Raw genomic sequence first — 23955 nt, 5'->3', positions numbered from 1 at the left:
TTTTAAGCTTTATTTGAAGCTTGCTTCCCTTCTCTGCTTTCTTAAGTATCCACTCCCTACCATCTCTGTTCAAGGCATTTACAAGGTTCCTCATTCTTGCAGCTTATCATATTATGCTCAAACTAGATGGTCTGCTGACATCTTCCTAGATGAGGGGGGGGGGGGAAATACATCTGCCTACACAACTGTGGTCAGTCAAATCTAGCTGACTATTCCTTGGATACCTTGCCCAGGACCAGATGGAAGAAAACTATTAAGCTTCATTATAAAAACTACAAACTTGTAAGACTCTTTAGAATCAACAGCAGATTTTTTTTTATAAAAAAAAGCCTAATCTAAACAAATATGATTGTATTAAACTTCCCAAGATGTTGGAAACTGTTTTTTTTTGGCCTCCCTCCCTGTTAATAGCTAAGTCCAGCCAACAGCCCTCCACTTTAGACTTTATATGGTCTAATTTCATCATGTGTATTATTAAAATTATAATAAAACCCTCCCCCCCCCCCACACACACACCTATTGTTTTGTGTGTTATTACAATTTTAATATTGTATTTCTGAAGATGTCTCTGTGACAGAGATGACATATTGAAACGATTAAACTATCTGATTATATGCATTCAGGAATAATGTTCCTGAAGTTCTGATGTCCAAAGTATGAGACAACAATCAAAGGGAATTTTGTGAACTCCTGAGAGGAAAAGCAGAGATGGTTTATCCTTGGTAGAAGGCATTAATGAGTACAGTTCATTGACAGGAAAGAAAAAGTAGTCACAAGGTTGTATTTTTTTGCATAATTTTTGAAATGTGTTCCCAGATTCCAGTAATGTAGGATTTTGTGACACTCTTTAAGCCATTCTGCCCTAATTCTTTTAATAATGTCTTGTTCCTGTTTTAAGTCATCAGGGTTGGAGCAAATAAATTCAGCAAATCATCTCCCCCCACCCCACCCCCAAGAAAGGCATCATTAGAATTACTCAGTGATTGTGTAATTATTCTGAAAAAATTGTTAAATCACTGTGATACAACAGTGTTAGAAAATATTAAAGTGAATGGCAATCACAAGCACTTATCAAAACTTGAAGTTAAAGAAGCCATCTTAAATCTGAATGTGGAAATGCAGCTGGAGTGTAGATGGTATCAATTGGCTGGTGGGCTTGCCCTCGGTGGTCAACATTGTTGCAGTAAGTCTTCTTTCATATAGTCCAGAGATTGGAGTGAAGGCTTACTTATTTGCCAATCTGGATATTGGCACCTCAGCGATCTTTTGCATTCCACAGCTGAATGCAGTCAACTTGCCAGATAACAGGCATCCATGGTGGGGTGGGTGGAAAGCTCTTGCACTGAATTCTCTTTCTTATGGGAATGAATCTTTCATGCTCAAGTTTATTGGGGATTTCTCCTCCCCCTCCTTCAACAAGCCATGACTCATTACAGAAACCATATGCTCATCAACCAACAGTAAAAATAATAATAATAATAATAAAAAAAGAAGCAAAAAACATTGAATATCTAAGATAGTTAGATAAAGTAAGATAGTTCCATTGCATAAAGGTGGTTCCAAGATGTAGCAAATTACAGACCAATTAGTATCACTGGAGTGGTGGTTAAAGTATTGGGAAAGTTGATTAAAATAAAATTCAGAAATGGGTGGGAAATTGGGCAGGATAGATAGGAATATGATACTCTATTGGGACCATGGCTTTGTGAAAGGGAATTCCTGCCTCAATAATTTATTCACATTTTATAATAAGATGACACTGGAATTGGATAAAGGAAATGACTACACTATGTTACTGCTGGACTTTGCAAATGCATTTGACAGAATACCACATGGAAAATTATTACATAAGTTAGAGCAAACGGGAATGAATATGAGGTAGGTGGCATGGATAGGGATGGTGGCTAATAGACAACCATCAGAGGGTGGTGTATAGTGGAGTGGAATCAAGGTGACTAGTGGTTTACCCCAGAGCTCTGTACTAGGATCACTACTGTTTAATTTCTACATTAATGATATGGCAGATTTCAGGAGGGATATTCAGTTGTTTGCTGATGATGCAAAATGGGGAGGGCAATAGTTCTTAAAGGTGATATAGATATCCAGCAGGATGATTTAAATAAATTAGCAGTGTGGACAAAGGAAAATGGTTGTCAATTTAGTGCTGTAAAATATAAGGTAATGCACTTTGGGATGAAAGGATTGCATACTCCATATCACATTGATGATACTAGATTACAGGGAATTGATGAGGCTAGTGATCTGGGGGTGATGGTGGATAGAGATTTGAAATTCAGAGGATGTATTGCAAGAGTTAGCAAAATAGCTCAGAGGATTACTTGGACGTTGAAGAGCACATTGACAAGTAAAGTTAGGGAGGTTATTATCCCTCTTTATAAGGCTATGATTCAGTTATATATTGACTACTGTGCAGAAATTTTGTTACCTGCATTTCTGGCAGACTGGGAGGTGGTGGAGAGATTCAGAGACAAGTGACCAACCTCGTGACAGGTCTGTGGAATGCTCCCTATGAGAATAGATTGAAGATGCGTAGGTTTCAGAGTTTAGCTGACAGGTGGAGGGGAGAGAACATTATTATTGTTATTATTATTAAGAGAGACCTCCAGGGAGTCAGAGACTCATCGAGGGAGGCCACATACTACACACAACTATCATACTTATTCTTGAATTCATTCACATTGCTTGCATTCACAACATCCAATGGCAATCCATTCCAATCACGTACCACCCTCTGAGAAAAAAATCTAGCCCTCACACCCTTCTTGGCAGCTTTCATTTTCAGCTTCCAAGGATGCCCTCTCGTCCTTTCCCCACCCTCCATAAATTGAAAAATTTCATCAATTGAAATCCTGTATGACCCTTTCAGAAGTTTGTAAGTCTCAATCATATCACCCCTCTTTCTCCTGTTTGCTAGTGTCTGCAGTCTACAAATTCTCAATCTGTCTTCATAATCAGTATTTTCCACAATCCTGATATCATTTTTAACACTCTCCTTTGTATACTCTCTCTCTTTCTCCAATATATCAGAATCACAAAGGAAACCAGAAGACCAGACCTGTGCACAGTAGTCCAAGTGAGGTCTTATCAAGGCCTTGTAAAGAGATAAAATAACATCCTCATCTTTACATGTGAATGTTCGTTTCAGCATTGCAGGATCTGATGAGGCTAGGCAAGATCCTTAGTCTCATCAGTTTCTTCTAACCTAATCCCACCAATATAATATGACATTAGATATCTAATCATGCCGAAGTGAATGACTTTACATTTACTGACATTGAATTGACACCCATTTTCCCATGCCCACAATTCCAGCCTATTCAAATCATTCTGCAAGGACTGCATATCAGCAGCATTCCTGATTAACCTGCCTATCTTTGCATCATCAGCAAATAACTGTATGTCGCTTGTCAAATCCTTCCCAATATCATTATTGTACAGATTGAATAACAATGGACCAAGCACTGATCCTTGTGGTACACCCCTTGTTACCTTAAACCTTGCAGATTCAGATCTCCCATATACCACTTTTTGATATCTATCAATCAGCCATCTTCTTATCCATGCTAATATTGTATAATCCAAACCCATTTTCTCCAATTTATGCAGCAGTCTGCTATGCTATAATCTGTCAAAAGCCTTAGCAAAATCCAAACATATCATGGTGTATCCATTCCCCTTGTCTAGTTCAATGGTAACATTGTTATAGAATGTGAGCAAGTTGCTAAAACACGACCTTCCCTTAGGAAACCCATGTTGTTCATTGCAAAGTAGATATTCACTGTCAACCCATTTCTGAATGCGGGCCCTGACCAATTGTTCCAAAATCTTCACCACCACTCCTGAGATACTAATTGGTCGATAGTTGGATACATCAGTCTTTGCACCATCCTTGTGCAATGGAATTACTATATACATTCCTTCCATTCCTGCGGAATCTTCTCTGTTCTGAGACTCATATTAAACATCCTGGTCAAAGAAATGGTAGAAACATGATAGAAACTTATTAGTTTCTAAAGGAATTCTATAAGATTGACACAAAAGAAATTTTTCAATACATGGGGAGTAGGAAGAAAACAAGGGATGACACTTTGAAGTTTTCCTACAGTGTGTTTAGTAAGGGCATGTGGTCACTAGGTTCTTTACTTGGAGAATGGTGAATGAGTGGAATGGATTGCCAGAGGTGGTTTTGATCACCCTTACAGTGGATACGTTTAAGATGTATGATAAGTGTTGTGTTAATAGATAGTGTGAGTCTCCCACAATGAGTGTTTTGACTCCATGGAAAACCCATATAAATAATAATAATATTATTCTGCAAATATACCATATTTTCTTATTATACATTTGACAGATGAACATCCAATTGAGAAAATATCACCCTTCATCTAGTAATGTTTGGAAAGGATGGCAGAATCACCAAAATCGATGGGGGGGGGACATTCTAGTCATGTAAGCATGCATGCTCATGAGCTCAGTTGCATTTGTAGCATGAACTTGTTTTGTGCATTTCTACAAAGAATATATACATATTTACTTGCCTTTTTAAACATATTTGTTATACCTTAATATGTCAGACTAGAGGGGCTAACTATTCTATAAAAGCTTCTGGAATTGCCCTCTTAGTTTGACACATATATATGCCACTAGTTTTACACTCTTTATGCCAATTTTTTTGTCTTTAAAAATTGAAATAATGACATTTCTCTTTACAAATCTCTTCTCAGATCAGCATCTGACACTAGCTTCAGGTTGTCCATGGATAACTGCCTTAGATAACTGCTATATATGAAATGAATAGGAAATGAAATGGTTGCATTGATTGAGTTTGTTCATCCAAAAATTGTTGGAACAAGTGAGACATGGATGAGAATGACATCCTCACAGGAATAGAGATGGAAGAGTGTGATATATTTTGTGCAAATAGAAAGAATAAAAAGGGAGGTGGAGTGATATTAATGATAGAAAAAGAGTTGTGTACATACAAGATAGAAATGCAAGTAGGAAATAGTAGTAATGGTTTTGATGTAGTATGGTATGAGATAGAGGTGAATAGAATGAAATACTTTGTTGGATGTTGCTATAGACCTGGTAATGTGGAGAGTATTGACCAGGAAATGTATAAGCAAATGGGAAAAGGATGATCATTATGGATGATTTTAATTATGGCATTATAGACTGGGATGATGAGATAGCAACCAGAAATAAAGAAAATTAGTTTCTTGAGTTTATGAGGGACAACTACCTCAAGCAGTATGTAACAGACAGAGAGCACATGAGAATTGAGGGTTTTGTATTTGATCATTTCATTAGAGGAGGTTATTATAAAAGGTCAAATCTCCCTCCAGTTGGTGAGAGTGACCATTAAGTGATTACCTGGGTAGTTCTCAACCATGGGAGGACTTCTATGAGGAAAGAGTACATGTGATACTACAAGGGTAGTGATTATGAAAGGCTCAGGAGATGGTTTGCAACTGTAGCATGGAATGAGGAGTGAGGAGTTAGGTGGAAAGGAAATCAAAGTTGTTTGGTGATATTCAAGAACTATCTAGTAGAAGTAATGCCTAAATAAGGCAGGTACAAAATGGATGAATGAAGAGATTAAGCATGCAGTACAGAGAAAAAAGGCATTATGGAGACAGCATAAGAGAAGTGGTAATAATCAATTCTATGAGGAATACAAAGAACATGCAAGGAGGATGACTCAGTTGGTAAGGGTAGCAAAAGTTCAGTTTGAGCAGCAGTTACCTAATGAACCAAAAATATCCCAGGGAGTTCTTTTGATATGTAGCCAGCAAAAAAAAAAAAAAATGACTATGTAAAAATGTGCATTGATTAGAGAAAATGGTATAAGAACGACTTCTGTGGAGGATATAGTTGAGATATTTAATGAGCACTTCGTATAAAGGTCTTGCATCCTTGTGAATGTGACATCACAGAGAGTTTGAGAGCAGTGGATCATGAGGAGGAAAGACTGACTGTGAGTGAGGAAGAGGTATATGGGGAATTAAACCAACCCGATATTTATAAGGCTGTGGAACCAGGGAGTTGACATGTTTGTTAAATATGAGTCTTACATTAGGTCAAGTTCCAAAGGAGTGGAAGGAAGGCAAGATTGTACTGCTTCATAAAGGAAGTCACAAAATTCAAGCATCAAAATTATAAAATTATAGGCCTATCTGTGTGTCAGTTGTTGGAGAGGTTAAAGGAAGTTAAAGTTTTGGAGAGACTGGCGAGAATCAGGATCCAGAATTGGATTGATAACAATGGTATTATCTTTGATGCACAGCACAGATTTGCTAGCAGCAGCAGCAGCATAGGACATGGGAGATGGATACACAGTAGTATACTTAGACTTTATAAAGGATTTTGATAGATTATCGAATGATAAGTTGATAGTCAAACTAGATCAGATGGGGTTGGATACTATCCTGTTGCATTGGATTGGAGACTGTCTAGGTATCAACAAATTTTGTATAGGGGGAGCAATATCCCAGAAGAGGAAAGTCACTAGTGGTGTGCCTCAGGGGTACATTTTAGGGTCGTTGCTATTTAACTTGTATGTTAATGATATTGGAGAAGATTTGAATAGGGTTTTACAGTTATTTGCAGATGATGCAAAGTTGGGATGAACTATGAGGAGTACAGCAGTTGTGACCTTAAAAGAAGACGTAAACAGACTGAGTGAATGGACATGGGAGTGAGGATGCCAGTTCAATGTTGCAACATGCAAGGTTTTAAAATTTGGAAAACAAAGATGGGATGTAAAATTTACTCGGTGGGAATATACTGCAATCCTTCAATTAATGTGCCTAATGCATTCTTTAAAACAGGCGCATTAATCAAAAATGCACTAATTGAATATAATAACCTATGGGAAAATGTATAATTCGTTCCTCAAATTTCTTTTTTGAATCCTTGATTTTTTTATAAAAGAATTAGGGTACATCTCACGGCCTAGTTAAAGGAAAACTGTAAAGCTGAAAGACAACAAAACATATTCAGAATATAAATTTATTATTCTACTTAACAAAGAATTGAGCTAACGTAGTTCGGCAGGCATTCTGTTTCTTTTTTTCATACAACTGACTGTATGGCCCTATTGCCTCTTCTGCAAATTTTACCGCTTCTCTCTTCATCAGGGTCAGCCTCTAAGCATTGCTGCTTAAAAACTTCAATTGTATGAAAAATATTTTCAAATTGTTTCTGTGAAATCTCTTTTGGCTGACTGTCAGTGGTTAAATTTTTTTCATATTCTTCAGGATCTTCTCGCTGTGCATCTAAATTTAGCAGGATGGAATCCCTTAATTTCTCAGAATGAGATTTAATTAACTTGAAATCATTTGTGGAAGAATGTCCAAACAGCTTGCATACTACTAGCAGTAATTTCATTCGACTTTGCGACTTTATAACCAGGCTGAGATTTCTCTGATTTGGCCAGAAAAGTCTTCCAAAAAAGGCCGGTTTCATCGACATTAAATATTTGTTGGTCACAGTAGTCCCTTTTCTTCTCTGGATAATTTGCAGCCACCTCCTTATCTGCACTTGCAGCTTCAGCTGTGATTAGAACATTATGTAGACTATTTCTCTTTTTGAAATGCTCAAACCACCCAGCACTAGCATGGAATTCTTTTTCTTTTCCACATTTGATAGCCCTTTCTTTCAAGGTTCCAAAGAGACTTAATAAGATCAGTGCTTAGTGGGATCCATTTTCAGTTACAATCTTCGATCCATGTATAGAAAGAAGTCTCTGTAATTTAATCATTATAATACTTTGATTTCAAGTGCATGCATGATGAACTTGAAGCAGCCTTACCTTTCTCTTTGTATTCAGCAGCTTTGCTTAAAATTGCTCTTATAGTTGATTCACCCATTTTGTGTTCTTGTCCTATCTTTGCTCTGGACTTGCCTTGTTCATTGTTCTTTATTATTTCAAGTTTTTTTCCTTCGAATGAAATTACTTTTCAAATCATTTTCATGCTTCCACTTTTTTTCTTCACTAATTCTTTTCTTCATGATGAAAGGTTGGGAAAATACTTTAAAATAAAAAAGTAAGGAAAACAGTTACAAAGGATGCACGAGATATGATCAACAAAATGCTATGTAGTTAGCAGACAACATAAATTTTGGCAGTAAATTTGGAACATTGAGTACATGGAAATAGTGTAGTATGCCATTAAAAAATAACTTTGTAAAATATTTTAAACTGGTAACTAAATTATTTTATTCCAGTGAGTGATTTTTTAAAATCTGTAACATTTATTTTTAAGATGTATATAGGTGCACTAATCAAATTTGGGTATACAAAAAAAAAAATGACGCACTAATCGGGGGTGCATTAATCGAGGGATTGTTGTATTGTTGGAGCTGGAGGAAATAAGAGATCTTGGGGTGATGGTGGATAAGGATATAAAATTTAGAGGACATATTGTCAAAATTGCGTACACAGTAGTCCATATGTGGTCCAATCAGAGCCTTATACAATGGAACCAGAATCTCATTATTTCTATAAGTCAGTGTCCTCTGCATCATTCCCAGAATTCATTATTGTCCTCACAATTTTGACAATATGTACTGCATCATCATCATCTCAATCTTTCTTCATATTCAACATTCCAGAGATCATAAACTATTTTGGTCAATCGCCTCTGGTCAACTAGTTTTCAAAAGAATGAAGAAATGTTGGAAAGGGTCCAGAGGCGATTGACCAAAATAGTTTATGATCTCTGGAATGTTGAATATGAAGAAAGATTGAGATGATGATGATGATGCAGTTTGCAGTCTAGTGGATAGGAGGAAGAGGGGTAATATGATTGAGATGTATAAGTTTGTAAGGGGTTGTAATAGGATTAACATTATTATATGGGCACCTTCATGGAGTCCGAAGACTCATCACAGGAGACCCAATCTCACACAAATCTATCATGCCTCTCCTTCAACCCATTTACAGACAAAGCACTCACAACTGACTCTGGCAGCTCATTCTCCAAGCAAAAAATCTAATCCTCAAACCCCTACTAATCACATCTTTATTCAGCTTCTAGGGATGACCTCTTGTTCTGGTCCCTCTAGCTAAGTGCTGAAACATTTCCCCTGCAGCTATTCTATAAAACCCTTTAAACAACTTAAATGTTTTTATCATATCCCCTCTTTTTCTCTTAGCAACCAACTTCTACAATCCACACACCTTCAGTCTGTCCTCATAAGGAATATTCCACAAGCCTGAATATTCCTGAATCCTCTTCACTGCCTCCCCATCCCCAAGAAACCCAGGGCACCAGACTTGAGTGCATTAATCCAGGTGGGGCATCAAAGCCTTATACGAGGGTGGGCTGAAAAGTTCTCAACCTTGACCATAGATGGCAACACTATCAGCAAGAGATTTTTTTCCCTAAGTTCGTACATCTGTCATAAGCATTCATGTAAAATTGCAAGTCATGCTATCAAGTAGTTTGTTTTATACAGCTGTCTGAAGAACAAGTGTTGTCAGTATCCCTTGAAATCGATAAAATTGAGTATCGTGCTGTTATAAAATTCTTTGTAAAAGAAGGTTTAATGCCAAAAGAAATTCATTCCAAGTTCATAAAAGTTTATGGGCACTGTTCTTCATTTTCTACAATTAAGAAATGGGCTGCCGAGTTTAAATGGCCATACCAGCCTTGAAGATGATCCACATGAAGTACATCCAAAAATGTAACAACACCAGAAATCATTGATCAAGTGCACAATATGGTATTGGATGACTGGTGAGTCAAAGTGTGTGAAATTGCTGAGACTATATGCATTTCAAAAGAACGTGCAGGATATATTTTGCATGAAGAATTACAAACGATAAAGCTTTGCACAAGGTGGATGCCGCACTTGCTCACAGCAGATCAAAAACGCACTCGCATGAAAATCTCTGAACGGTGGTTGGAGCATTTTAACAAGAATAAAACTGATTTTGTGTGTCGATTTATTACTATGGATTAGCCTTGGATTCACCATTACACACCAGAATCCAAACAGCAATCAAAACAGTGGACAGAAGCTGGTTGTTCAGCACCAAAGAAGACAAAGTTGGTTCCATCAGCAGGAAAGGTCATGGCATCAGTGTGTTGGATGCTAAAAGCATTTTGTTTATTAATTATCTTGAAAAGGGCAAAACAATAACCGGGGAATATTATTCCGATCTTTTAACCAGACTAGATGAAAAAATTTTTGAGAAAAGACCCAGTGTGCAGAAGAAAAAAAATCATCTTTCATCAGAACATGCACCTGCCCAGAAAGGTGCTTTGGCAATGGGAAAATTAAGAGATCTACACTATGAATTATTGGAACATCCACCCTATTCCCCAGATTTGGCTCCCTCTGATTTCTATTTCTTCCCAAAACTAAAACTCTTCCTCACTGGTCAGCGTTTTTCTTTGAATCAAGAGGTGATTGCAGTGTAGAGAGGTATTTTTCAGATCTTACTGAGAACCACTACAGGGATGGAATGATTGAACTGGAGCATTGCTGGAATAAATGTATTAGTCTCATCATCATCATCATCATCAAATTCCTGCCATGTACCCTCAAGGGTGTACAGGATATGACAGTACTACATGAAAAAATTACATCATTACTAACTTCCTATCTACAATTTTCCTCCAAATCAGTCTGTTACTTGTCAAGACTCCAACATTATCAGATCTTATATTTCTATCATCTAAGGCACTTTGTACCGTATCAATCCACCTATATCTTGGTCTTCCTCTGGGTCATTTTCCTGCCAACCTGGCAGAGAACACTTGTTTTGCTAATCTTTCCTCTCCCATTCTATTTAAGTGACCATACCACCTGAGATTAGCTCTGCTAACGCATTCCTGGATGCTGACAATGTCAAGTTCTTTCCTAATATCCTCATTTTTAATATGATATTGCCATTGATGCCATCTGTTCACGCCTCTAATCTTTCTCAGGACTCTCATATCTGTGGTTTCTAGTCTTTGGTCAAGTGTTTTACTTCTGACCCAGCTCTCAGATCCATAAGTTAAAACTGGTTTGAACACTGTCTTGTATACAGCTAATTTAGTGTTCCGACTAATTTCTTTCTTATTCCATATGAATTTATTCAGTTGACTTCCCACCATACCAGCTTTGCTGATTTTTTTGCCTCTTTCTATATTTAATTTACCACCTTCAGTAAAAATCGTGCCTAAAGTAGCTGAAATGTTTTACTTGTTCCACAGGTTCTCCATTCACAACACAGTTGACATTTTCAATGATTCTGCCTATTTTCATTGTCTATCTCTTTTTATTGCTGACCGTCATACCATATCTATTACAGCAGCTATTCAATTTAGTCAGAGGATCTCTCAGACTTGTAGCAGATTTATTTAGAAGTATAACATCATCCGCATAAAGCAAAGAGCTGACATTAACATCTCCAATTTTGATATCAGGTTTAATACCACATTCCTTCATAATGTGATCCATATAGATAATGAATAACAGAGGGGATAATGTACATCCTTGTCTCACACCAGATTTAACATTAAACCATCTTCCTGTACTTCCTTCAATTCTAACTGCTGACTTACAACTCAAATAAAGACTAAGTATTGCTTGATATAATGCCCCATTGACACCATATAACTGCAGCGTATTGAATAGCTGCTCTCTTGGCACCTTGTCATATGCCTTTTCCAAATTGACAAAACTTAAATACAGATCTTTGTTGTATTCCCATGCTTTCTCGACTATTTGTCGTAAAGTGAAGATCTGATCTTGACAGCCTCTATTTGGCCTGAATCCAGCTTGTTCTTCACCAAGCTTTTCTTCCACAATTCTTCTCAACCGTTTCTCAAGTATACTTGCATAGATCTTGCCAGGAACACTCAGTAGGGAAATACCTCTGTAATTCTCACATTCAGTTTTATTTCCCTTTTTATATATGGGCACTATGAGAGCTCTACTCCAATCATCGGGAATTCGTCCCTCTGTCCAGGCTTTCTGAACTCTGCAGTGCAGCCACTGTAAGACTTTTATACCACCATACTTCAGCATTTCTGGTCGAATATCATCTACTCCTGCTGCCTTTCCACATTTCAAGCCTTTGATGACTTTTTCTACTTCAGGATATGTATTCTGGATATGTATTCAGATGTCAGGATATGTATTCCTGACTGCATGCCTGGTCGGTGTTTTTTATCACTGTGCTGTCATCACTGCTTGTTTCATTTAGCAGTTTTCAAAGTAATTACTCCATACGTCAAGGATATCTTTTTCTCCTGTTTTCATGTCACCTTTATCATCTCTAATTCCTTTTACAGCACTCTTTCCTCCATTCCTAAGCTTCTTCAACAACCTCCAGAATATTTTGCCACCTTCTTGATATTTATTTTCTATATTCTTGCCAAAGTCCTCCCATGACTTTTGTTTAGCTAGTTTTACACACTGTTTAGCTTTCTTACATTTGTCTCTGTATTCTGTAAGAGTAAAAGCTGACTTATTTGCCAGGAACTTTTGATATGCTTTCTTCTTTTCCTTCACTGTCTCTTTAACTTCCTGTGTCCACCAGGGAGTTCTGATTTTTTTTATCCTTGCACACAATCTCACCACATGCCTCTCTGGCAGAATCAATCAATGTTTTCTTCAGAGTTTGCCACTGAATCTCCAAGGTTTGATTCCTGTTCTGAAACTCTTTCATTTTCTTTTCAATAATCTTTCTGTATTTTAGTCTACAGTTCACATCTGAGAGCTGCTCAACTTTTATTCGCTTTAAAACTTTCTTACATGTTATTCTTTTCAATATGAAATTCAATTTTATCCTGCTCAAGACTAAATAGTGATCACTTCCAATTTCAAATCCTCTGTACACTGTGGTGTCCTGCACCAGGGAGAAAACATCACTATCAACAATAACATAGTCAATGAGACTTTTCTTATTCCTAGCCTCTTCTCTCCATGTGAATTTGTGCACATTTTTATGTTGGAACATGGTGTTAGTAATAACCAGTCCATGTCCTGAGCAGAAATCCAACAGATATTTGCCATTATTATTAGCTTTGCTCTTTTCTCCAAATTTTCCCAAAATATTTTTGTATGTCTCACAATCATTTCCTACTCTGCTATTTAGATCCCCAACAAGGACCAACTTTTCCTTTTTCATTGTCAGTTGCTTTTTCTAAAGCCTCAAAAAATTCCTCCACTTCTACCTTCGTAGAACCTTCTGTGGGACCATAGGCACAAATAAGTCTCATTGTCCAGTTCCCCATTCTGATATTTGCCCACATTACTCTACTCGAGACTGACTGCCATTCAAGAAGATTAGCCTCGTATTTTGTGTTGAATACTATGGCTACTCCTTCTTTTCCTTGATTGTCATTGCCTGAATATAACATTTTGTATTTATTGCTCAGAAAGATCTCACCAGTTTTGGTCTTTTTTGTTTCAGTCACCCCTATTATGTCGATCTAGTACTTCTCTAATTCCTCAGCTAGCTCCATTTCTTTGCCATTCAAGCTTCTTATGTTGATAGTACCAATCTTTAACTTTGTTGATGTTGAGTTGGGGTTTGTTTTCAGATTTGTTCCAGTAGCTGACTTTTCGCTGTTCGCCCTGGTTCCCTGTCGAAAACAACGGGGGCCTTGTTTAACCGGGCGACGCCCCAGCCGGCATGAAATTTTGTCATGTTGTACCGTCATTTTTTATTTTGGTTTAACCAATAAGAATACAATTTGGTCATCTAAATCCCAAATTGCCAGCCCATCCTCGTTCGTTCAGTATCAAAGTAGATACCCAACAGGGTGCACCACGAGAAGGTGAGGATTGGACATTAGGTCAGAAGCCCTGGTCGGTTCTCCGCATTCCTTTAAAGGCTATGTGGAGGTCTCCTCTCAGTTATACAGCTTTGACCCTTAAGCACCCCATGTATTAGTCTTAAGGGAGAAAATGTTGAAAAATAAAAAATAATGTTAAAATTATAAATTCATTTTTTCATTGTTAGGCAGAGAACTTGTCAGATCACCCTCCTAAAAAAAGAATAACAACTTCTTATCTCTACTTATTGATGTGTTCTTCAATAACTAAGTAATCTTATAGGCTTCCTTAGCAATATGTGCTCTAAACTTTAACTCTCTGTCTACCACCACAACCCCTAAATCTCTAATCTTCATCTACTATACTCCATGAAGTAGATGAAGTATAGTGCCATCAATGTGATACATGGCTTGTAATCTGTTTATCCCAGAATGCATAACTTTACATTTCTTGGCATTGAACTGACATCCATTAACTTTTGTTCATACTGAAAGCCTATTTAAACCGTCTTGCAAGCTCTCCATATTGCCTTGCTTAACTATTACTCTGCCTAATTTCACGTCATCAGCAAACTACTGAATATTTCCTTTCAGGTTATTTCCTGTATCATTTATCTACAAATTAAACAGCAATGGGCCTAGCGCTGAACTTTGCAGCACACATTAGTTGCCTGTTTTCACCTTCATTCTGCTCCTCCATATACCACATTTTGTTATCTGTCAAGCAGTCACCCTCTTATCCAGTACCATATCCATTCCCATTTGTTCTAATTTGTGTAACAGAGTTCCATGTGGTATTCTATTTTGCCTTTGCAAAATCCAGCAAAATCATCGTGTAGCCATTTCTTTTATCCAACTTAGTTGTTACTCTATTATAAAAATTTTTAATTTTAATGTTTGATAATTAACAGTCATAATGTGTGTCATCTGTATAGTCTTACTAACATCTGGTTTGCTTTTTTTTTTTTTTTTCACATTGAGTATCTGATTATAAAAAAAAAAACCTGAAACAATATTTTGCTTAAGTCGCAAATGACAAATCTTATTCAGCCCACCAATTTTTATAACTTGTAATTTGTTGGACTCATCAAGACTCATATGGTTTTGTCTTTAATTTTGAAATGAAGCTTTTTGAAATAATAAAACTTATCTTTGGATTAGGGTAAATGTATTTTATTGTTATATAATATTGTTGTTATAATTTGATAGTTATTTTTATTTTATTATTATTTTTTTTTTTTTTTTAGTGGGCTATGTGGAACTTACAAACATGGAGGTAGATGCAGACTCTGTTAAATCTGTAAGACAGCAAATGCTTGCTATTTGTCTTTCAGTTTGCTTTTGTGTTGTGCAGTCTCCTAACATGTGTGCATGCATGCATTAAGGGCAAAAAAAAAAAAATTAAATATTTCATTAACATAATATCATTGTTTATGTATAGCTATTTCAGTCAGCCATGCTGGTTAACAATTAGAATTGAATTAATTATGGAATATAGCAAACCTTACACTGACTCAGTTGTCAGTGTGGGTTTGCTATAAGGAGTGTCTACTCTATTTTATTTACTAATATTGAAATTCAGATTTATCTAATACAGAAATGTCAAAACATTTCTTGTCACATTGCAAATTTACTTGAAATTTTTCTTTGTTGATGAGAGAATTAAGACAGGATTCCTGTTATTTTACAGAGATAGTGAAGGTGTTGAATGTATAAGAAGTAAAATAAATCTCTGATCCAATAATCTGGATAGTAGTAAAATTATTTTCACAGCAATACTATATAAGTTTTGTGATTGGCAAAACAACAAATGAACAAGAATAATTCTTTGGATTCATTGTTATAGGAATCTGTCTACATAGATGGCCTCTCTATTAGCCAGCTGCCAAAATGTACTTCATGTCTTAAGGAAGAAAAGATGTTTAAAGTTTATCTGGGAATTGTTTAAAGATGAGCATGATGAGGGCAGTTGACTTCCTATATACTATTAATATTTTGTTTAAAACATAATACAAACTTTTGGTAGAAGTTTAAGCTCTTATAAAGTGAAAATAAATATATTCACTTTCTATCAATCACCACTAAATTACATAATATTATTTTGGTGGAACTTCCTTCAAAAAAAAAAAAAAAAACTCTTAGTATTGAAACCTGCATGGCTTTATTTAAGAACAAACATTGCAGTCATAGGCATACTGAATATTCTAAGAAATGTTGAGGAAAAGTAATATATTTATATTTATTTTTTTTTTTTTTTCTTTTCTGGCCACTGCTGATCTATTTTTAGAAAAGTGTATTTCTTATTTTGAAAAATTATGTTACTTAATTTTAAGGGATATTATTACTTAATAGTAGAAGTTTGTAGAAGTTTTGTTTTGTTATTTAGAAAGCTTAGAAGGATGCTTTAATTTAATTGTGTTCTAAGATTAATTTTAAGTCTTCATGGAATTTACATGATTTATCAAGATAGATTCTTTCATCAAACTGATTTTGACTAACATCTGAATGTTATCAGAAGTAAGGGAGAGTGAAGCAAGATCTTTCCAAGAAATAACACATGATTGTGTTCTGATAGATCCACTCGAGTTCAGAAAGCTTCACAATCTATAATTATAGATTGTGAAGCTGGAATCATTTGAGCACAAGTTTTCATGAATAAGAAGAGGAATAGAGTGTACTGTAATTAGCAAAAAAACTGTGGAGAAGTTTTAAGGCAAATGAGAGATGTCATTGATGTATAGGGAAAAAGCATGGAATCTGAGGTGTCCCAGTATTGACAATCAAAGGAGACTCTCAATCTGATCACAAATGGCAGAAAAGAGACCATAAAATGATGTTAGCTTGGCAGGAAGACCACAGCGCTAGATTCAGTCAGATGCCATGGAAATATTGAGTAACAATGTGAGTTTCTCCTAACTTTTCCATAACTTGTCCAAAGATGGATAAAGTTAGCCAGGAGATTTGCTTTGGAACAAAAGTGGCAGAATCCATATTAATGATTATTAATTATTTGATAGCTTTCCAGGTAGTAAAGAAGTTGGACATTCTCCTAATGATCTTCTCCATTACTTTCAAGAGTATTGATTTGAGGGCAGTGGAACAATAGTTTCATGACTGATTTTTGTCACCCTTTTATTGGATAGTCTGAAGAAAGGCATGCTTCCATGCTGTTTGATAGATGTCAAATGAGTGTGATAACAATCAGAAGATCTGCAGTGGTTGAACCATGGAATGCATTGCCTGATAGAGTGGTGAGAGCGAGAACAGTCGATGCATTTAAGGAGTGGTATGATAGACTTTATGTTTCCTGAAAGGGACCTCCCTCGATGAGTCTTGATAGACTTGTGTTTCTTAGAAAGGACCTCCCACGATGAGTCTTTTGACTCCATGGAGGCCTGAATAATAAAGAATTGGCCATATTTCTAGATGTGTATAAAGGCTTATGTATTAGCAGTTCATCTTAGATTTGATATGGTTTAAATACAATAATAAGGAAATATGGAAATTATTTATTTAGTTGCTGATATTTCACTGGTTTTATACACATCTTCAGAGCTCTGTATGTAAACAGACATTAATAGTGGGAGTGATATAAAACTGTCACAAACAACACAAAGAATAATTAGATGACACCAATAAGAACTTTGAGCTGTCTGTTAAAGTACTGACAAGGTGTTTGTGCTCTGAAGATGTGGGATATAAAACCACTGAATATCAGCAGTTGAGTAAATAAATCTATTATTTTCTTATCATTGTCTGTTATGAATTAAACTTTAAAAAATTTAACTTGGTCATATTTTTATTTCCTTTATATTTTTTTTCAATTTTTGAGTTGAAAATCTATCTTCAGATTTGAGATTTTTGAAGTTTTCAGTGTAATTAGCTTGTTGATAAGATATTGAAAAAATAATATAATATAAATATTTTAATATATATTTTTTGTAATAAAAGATAGTCATCCTGAAAATTTCTTTTTAAAGACATGTTTAGGATTGATTACAGTTATGGAACAAATTTAGCAGAAAAAAGAAATTTGTAGCCTGGTAAGCTAATTTTTCACAAACTTCCAGCAAAGTTAACAGGGAAAAATGTTTTTTTGGATAACATTATTCAGTAATGTTTATTTATCAAATTCCTGATATGTATGCTCAAAGGATGTAATGACTGCTATGATAGTACTATTTTGGTTCTTCTTCTTTCTTCCATCATCTATATGGATGATGATGAGGCTGAATGAACTCTTTCCACTTCTGTCTGTCCCTGGGGGGTCTGAACAATTCTGTCAAGTTTGGTGTCGCTTGTTGTGATTTGGTTTTCAGGTCCTCTTTTATTTTGTCTATCCATCTAATTCTGGGCTGCTTGTTGGATCTTTTACCTTTCATCATTGTATGCAGGGCTTTAGTTGGTAATCTTTCTGTTCCCATTCTGGTCACATGGTCAAACCATCGCAGTCTTCTTTTCTTGGATTTTGTCTGTTGTTATTTCTTGTTTTAGTCGTTTCCTTATGTCTTCATTTCTTAGTCTATCCAGCAGAGATACTCCGAGTAATCTTCTTAGCCAACCCATTTCAATAGTTAATAATTTTTTCTCTTCAGCTTTTTTGAAATTCCAGCATTCACTTCCATAGAGAAGGATTGGGAGGACCATTGTCTCGTAGATTCTTACTTTTGTTACTTGTTTGATGTCTCTTGACTTCCATATTTTATTTAGTTGTCCTAAAGTTTGGGATGCTTGGCTAATTCATCTGTTTATATCTTTTGTAATTTCGCCATTGTACTCAGTTACTCCTCTGAGGTAGGTGAAGTTTTCTACCTGCTCTAGCTTGTTACTATCAATTTCACTTTTCAGATTGGTGTTTCTTTTTCCTATTTGCATAATTTTTGTTTTGTCTATATTTAGGTTTAATCCAAATTTCATACATTCTTCCTTTATTTTATCAGAAATTCGTTGGAGCTCTTCTTCCGTGCTTGCAAGTAATGCAATGTCGTCTGCAAATTTTAAGTTTGTTATATTTTTCCCATATATTTTGATTCTGGAGTCTTCTTTGTTTAAGGCCTTACTGTTTGCTTCTTCCAGTGTAAGATAAAATCTGCACTTTCAAATTTCTCGTATAGATTCTTTATTATTCTTGTAGTTTTGTTGAGAATTCCAAATTCTTTCATAATTTCCCATAGTTCTCTTCTACGGATTGAATCAAATGCCTGACGAAAGTCTATGAAATTTATATATCAACTTTGGTTGTACTCTAGCATCTTTTCTATTAGCCGTCTTAAGGTGAATAATTAATCAATTGTGCTTGTTCTTCTCCTAATGCTAGTTCTATGTATGGCTTAATTTGTTTTTGGAGTACTTTCGTAAAAACTTTACTTGGAATACTGAGGAGGCTAATGCCTCTGTAATTATTGCGTTCTGTTTTATCTCCTCCTTTTTTGTATATAGAAGTTATAACTGATTTGGTCCAAATAGTAGGTATTGCTTCATTTTTGTAGATCCTTTCAAATAATGTTTTTAATGGTTCCGGAAGTTGTTTCTTTCCTGCTTTTAAGAATTCTGCATGTATCTGATCAATACCTACTGCTTTCCTAGTTTTAAGTTTACCTATGCTGTGTGCTATTGTTTCTTCTTCCATTTCAGTGACTGGAATAACAACATTCTGAGAGCTGTTTTTATTATATAAGTCTGTAAAGTATTCTTCCCATCTAGCCATTCTTTTTTGTTTTACTTTCAATTAGTTGTCCCTCTTTGTTTTTGATCATTGTAATTTTTGTTGTCCATGTCTTACTAATTTGATCTATTTGTTTATATAATCCATGGAGGTTGTTTGCTTTTGATAGCTTCTCTGCCATTTTGCATTTTTCTTCTAACCAGTTATATAATAAATTTAGTTTAATCCTTTATCCCAGTGAGAGCAAACAAAGTTTGCACCTGAAAATATCTTCAGGACTGAATATAGTGTTGTACTATCTTACCTTGGTAAGTAGTACAACACCAGGCAACTCGTAGCAAAGGTGGAGCAAGCTACCAACACTCCTATCCCAGTATCTCCCATAATGCAAAACTGCAAAACACATCTCCTTGTGGATATGTATACTGTTATGCATTAAGGGATTGGCCACTACCCCGACTAGTTTCAACCTTTATTGAGGTCTCTTCAGTCGGAGCCAGGCCCAGAGTTGGAGATACCAGGCAGAAGCAGTAGCAAAGTCATCTTTATCTATAGGAGTTGCAAAAGGTTTGCCATCTTTTTTTTTTATTAAATTACTTTTCAACTTCTAACCAGTTATTCTTGTCTCTTTTAACTAGTTTTCTAATTTCTTTAGTTAATCTATTATATTCATTTCTGTTATAGTTCTGTTTTAATTGCATGCTTTTCCTTTGGTCACTTAACAACAAAATCCTTATAAACTAAAAATGAACATAAAAATTAGCATAAAAGCATTAAAAATAGTTTTATATATATATATATATCATTATCTAGGGTGAATCAAAATAGAATAAAACCATAAAGGAACATATTATTATTCTGTGACACCTCCAAGGAGCCCAAAGACTCATCAAGGGAGGACACCTACTCTACAACTCTTCATCTCCATCATCCATTCATCTCCTTGGAGTCTGAAGACCCTTTGCTGGAGGCACACATTTATAATTGTCATACCTCTCCTTAAACTCAATCATTGATAATATATATAGCAACTTATTCCACACTCACATAACTTTAAGGGAGGATCCCTTTGTTCTCTCTCTTCTTGTCATGTGCTGAAATATTTCTTCTGCTTCAATCATGTAAAACAAACTCCTTTAATAACTTATTTCTATCATACCTCCTATTTTTTGCCTATGGGCCAAGTCTCATACCCCACATCATCATAGGAAAATTCCATAGGCCTGTCACTCATGTTACATGCTTCTGGATCCTATCAAAGAATCCCAGGTAACGAAATTTGTCTACAGTATTCTAGATGTGGTCACGTCTAAGCTGTATTGGAGTTAATATCTTCTTTATCCTTATGTGTCCTTATGTTTTGTTGCATACAAGCATGATTCATTGAGATGCTTGCCCTTGTAACTTCAACTCTGTCTACTCTAATTTCACTTCAAATCCCTAGCCTTATCAACTTTTTTCTAGTCTTTTCATCATTAAGTGCGCATAACCTTAGGGATGAAAATTTGTCACATTGGCTTGGTAGTCTTCATCCTGCATGATCTCTGTATCACTTCTGTTAGCTATTTTGCTTCCAGTTAAGCATCATCAGCTATTAATGTATATTTCTCCTTGGATCATTCCCATTATTATCAGTGTTCCAAGTTCAGAGTTGTATTGTATTCCACTAATCACATGCCTATGTCTTGATCTTGCTTCACCCTCCTCCATGATGTTTGTTTTTCATTACCCTTTTTATCTGTCACCAGCTACATGTCCATCCTCATTTGATATAGTTGATGTAATAATTTTTCATGCGGTATCTGGTGAAATGCCTTTGCAAAACTCAGCATTATCATGATGCAGCCATTACTTGTATCTTAGGTATATCACTTTAGTCCTTCTGCTGTGTAAATAGGCAAAAAAAAAATGTAGCTTGATGGGTTGAAAACAAACAAATAATGCTGTCAGACTTGAAAGTAAGAAAAAGTGCTGCAGCCTGTGTCTGTTGGAAACATACCCTCGCTTGTTAGCTGTTCTTGGTGCAGTAACCTAGAATCCTAATTATAGTTCTCTTAGTCTATACACAGCACTGATTTTTCAACTGGAAAAGTAGTTAGAGACATAGATTAAAGGAGTTCCAGTAGACTAGAAGCAGAATCAGCGAGTCCTTGTATCTTAGCTAGAGCATTATGAGGTGTTACCCAAAAGTTCAAAGAATTAGAATAGTGCATGCAAACCAGTTGTAGTACAACCTTCTGTCATTATAAGGGGCAAGCAGTGCCCTTTGTGAATCAGTATGCAAGCTGAGAGGCTGCCTTCTTGGGGTACATTCTGTTTGCTTTAATCCCCAAAAAAAAAAAAAAAAAAAAATTGCTGTAGAAATCCACCAAATGTATAAGGGAGTATTTGGTGGATTTCTGTCAATACTGTCAGACTTGAAAGAAAGATAATACTATGAACCAAAACAACGCTTTTTTTTTTTTAGTACAAACACTTCAAAGATGGATAACTGCTGACAAGCATAGCGCCAGAAAACATCGTAAAAGTGTGTGAGGTTATCCTTACAGATTGTGGGTGGACTATCTATGTTTGTGAGGTCACAGGACTGTTGTATAGGACTGTTCACTGCATTTTGTCAGACATTTTGAACGAGACCCATTATTTGACAGTTTCTGGGTTCCAAAAACATGACACTCATTTCCCATCCTCCCATATTCACCTGATCTCGCCCCCTGCAACTTTTTCCTGTTCCCCAAGATGAAATTCTGGCTGAAAGAGCATCATTTAGATATGATTTAGGAAATCCAGGCAGAATCACAGGAGGTGCTTAACACAGTCACACTTCCAGAGATGCATGGAATTCTTATTATTATATGACATCTCCAGGGAGTCCAAAGACTCATCGAGGGAGAGTGTGCCAACAGCATTGAACGATTGATCTCCTTTCAACTACTAACCACACTCAAACTTGCTTAACTTGGAATCATGGAGAAACCACTGTCGCTGTGTTCATGCCCAAGCAGTCTACTTCAAAGTAGAAGAAGGAAACTAGGAGGTAGGGTAAGTAAAGTTTTTTAATGGTCAAATTCCCTGAACTTTGGGTAGCACCTCATATTATTATAATCACGAAATCTGTTTGGTATCAGGAATGATCTAGGAGGTCCTCACTGTCAAACCCAGCACTTGAGCTGTGTCCTGTTAACTTTTTCTGTACTTGTTACACTTGTGAGGCAACAGTGCATTCTACTCATTCACCACTCTAAGCAAAAAACACACATGTATAGTTTCCAGGGATGGCCCCTCTCGTTCTGCCTTCCTCTTCCCAACTTTATTTAACATTCTCTAATCCTCAAGAATTAAGCATTTGCCTGTTCTGAATTTGCTGGCCTTGCAATTGCTCTTCTCTTTTTCCCTTTGGTCTGTATGTCTTGTAGTAGTCAGTATCTTTCCATCGTATAATAAATGCCATTTCTATTTCTCTGTATATTTCTTTATTATTATTATCTGAGACCTCCAGGGATTCAAGGACTCATCAAGGGAGGCTATACATCACTCAAACCAGCTGTCATACCTACCCTTAAACTCATTCACACTAGATGCACTCACCACTACCTCCAAAGGCAAACTATTCCATTCACTCACTGCTCTGTGAGAGAAAAACCTAGCTCTTATCCCTTTCTTGGCTGCGAACAAACGTAACTTCCATGGATGTCCCTGTGTTCTCTCCTCACCTTCCTTATAACAAAAAATTTCATCAGCTGATATCCTATAACACCCATTCAGAAGTTTATAGAACTATCATATCACCCCTCTTTCTCCTGTTAACCCGAGTCTGTAATTTTGCATACTCACAATCTATCCTCATAATCTTATTTCCAATATAATCTTTGTAACTCTTCTTTACACCCTTTCTACAGTTTCTTTATGGAACCTGGGAGACCAAATATGCATACAGTAGTTTTTTTTTTTTTTTTTTTTAAATATATATATCTATCTGTCTATCAGTCATTCATTTATCCAAGGCAGGAGTTTATATTCCAATCCCATATTCTCCAGTTTATGCAACAGCCTTTCGTGTGGTATCCTATTAAATGCCTTAGCAAAATCCAACATTATAGTCTATCCATTCCCTTGATCCAACTTGACCATAATTATGATTTATTATTATGAAATATTAGCAAATTGCTAAAACATGACCTTCCTTTAGTGAACCCATGCTGTTCCTTGTAGAGTATAGTTTGTCTATCTACCCATTTCTGTATGCAACTATGTTTGTTTTCACATGTTTGTATAACTTGAGTCTCATCTCAGGAATGATACCATAGGAATGCAAAGAATGTATGATGGTTCCATTGTGCAAAAACTGACTGTGTCTAACTACCAACTTCTCTAAAATCTTCACTACCATACCAGAGATACTGATAAGTCGGTAGTTAAACGCATCAGCTTTTGTACAATGGAACCATCATACATTCTTTCCATTCCTGACATTTATTTATTTAGCAT

General features: G+C 35.9%; 1 protein-coding gene across 4 annotated transcripts in view; it reads left to right on the top strand.

Moving 5' to 3' along the window:
• Positions 1-23955, top strand: part of LOC150092484 (uncharacterized) — a 356538-nt gene that overhangs the window by 255125 nt on the left and 77458 nt on the right. For 2 of the 4 annotated variants that reach the window (XM_090414744.1, XM_090414746.1), the window contains exon 9: positions 15050-15078. In XM_090414744.1, coding sequence (XP_090270870.1) covers positions 15050-15078 — 29 coding nt within the window. Of the gene's footprint in view, positions 1-15049; positions 15103-23955 lie in introns of all 4 variants that reach the window. The other 2 variants (XM_090414743.1, XM_090414745.1) reach the window with 1 other exon arrangement.

Source organism: Typopeltis vanoorti, chromosome 25, assembly GCF_054136105.1.
Source record: "Typopeltis vanoorti isolate ZY-2024b chromosome 25, IOZ_Tvanoo_1.0, whole genome shotgun sequence".
Classification (NCBI taxonomy): Eukaryota; Metazoa; Arthropoda; class Arachnida; order Uropygi; family Thelyphonidae; genus Typopeltis; species Typopeltis vanoorti.
The sequence above is the reverse complement of the archived record's forward strand: the minus strand, read 5'-3'. Positions and strand labels throughout refer to the sequence as shown.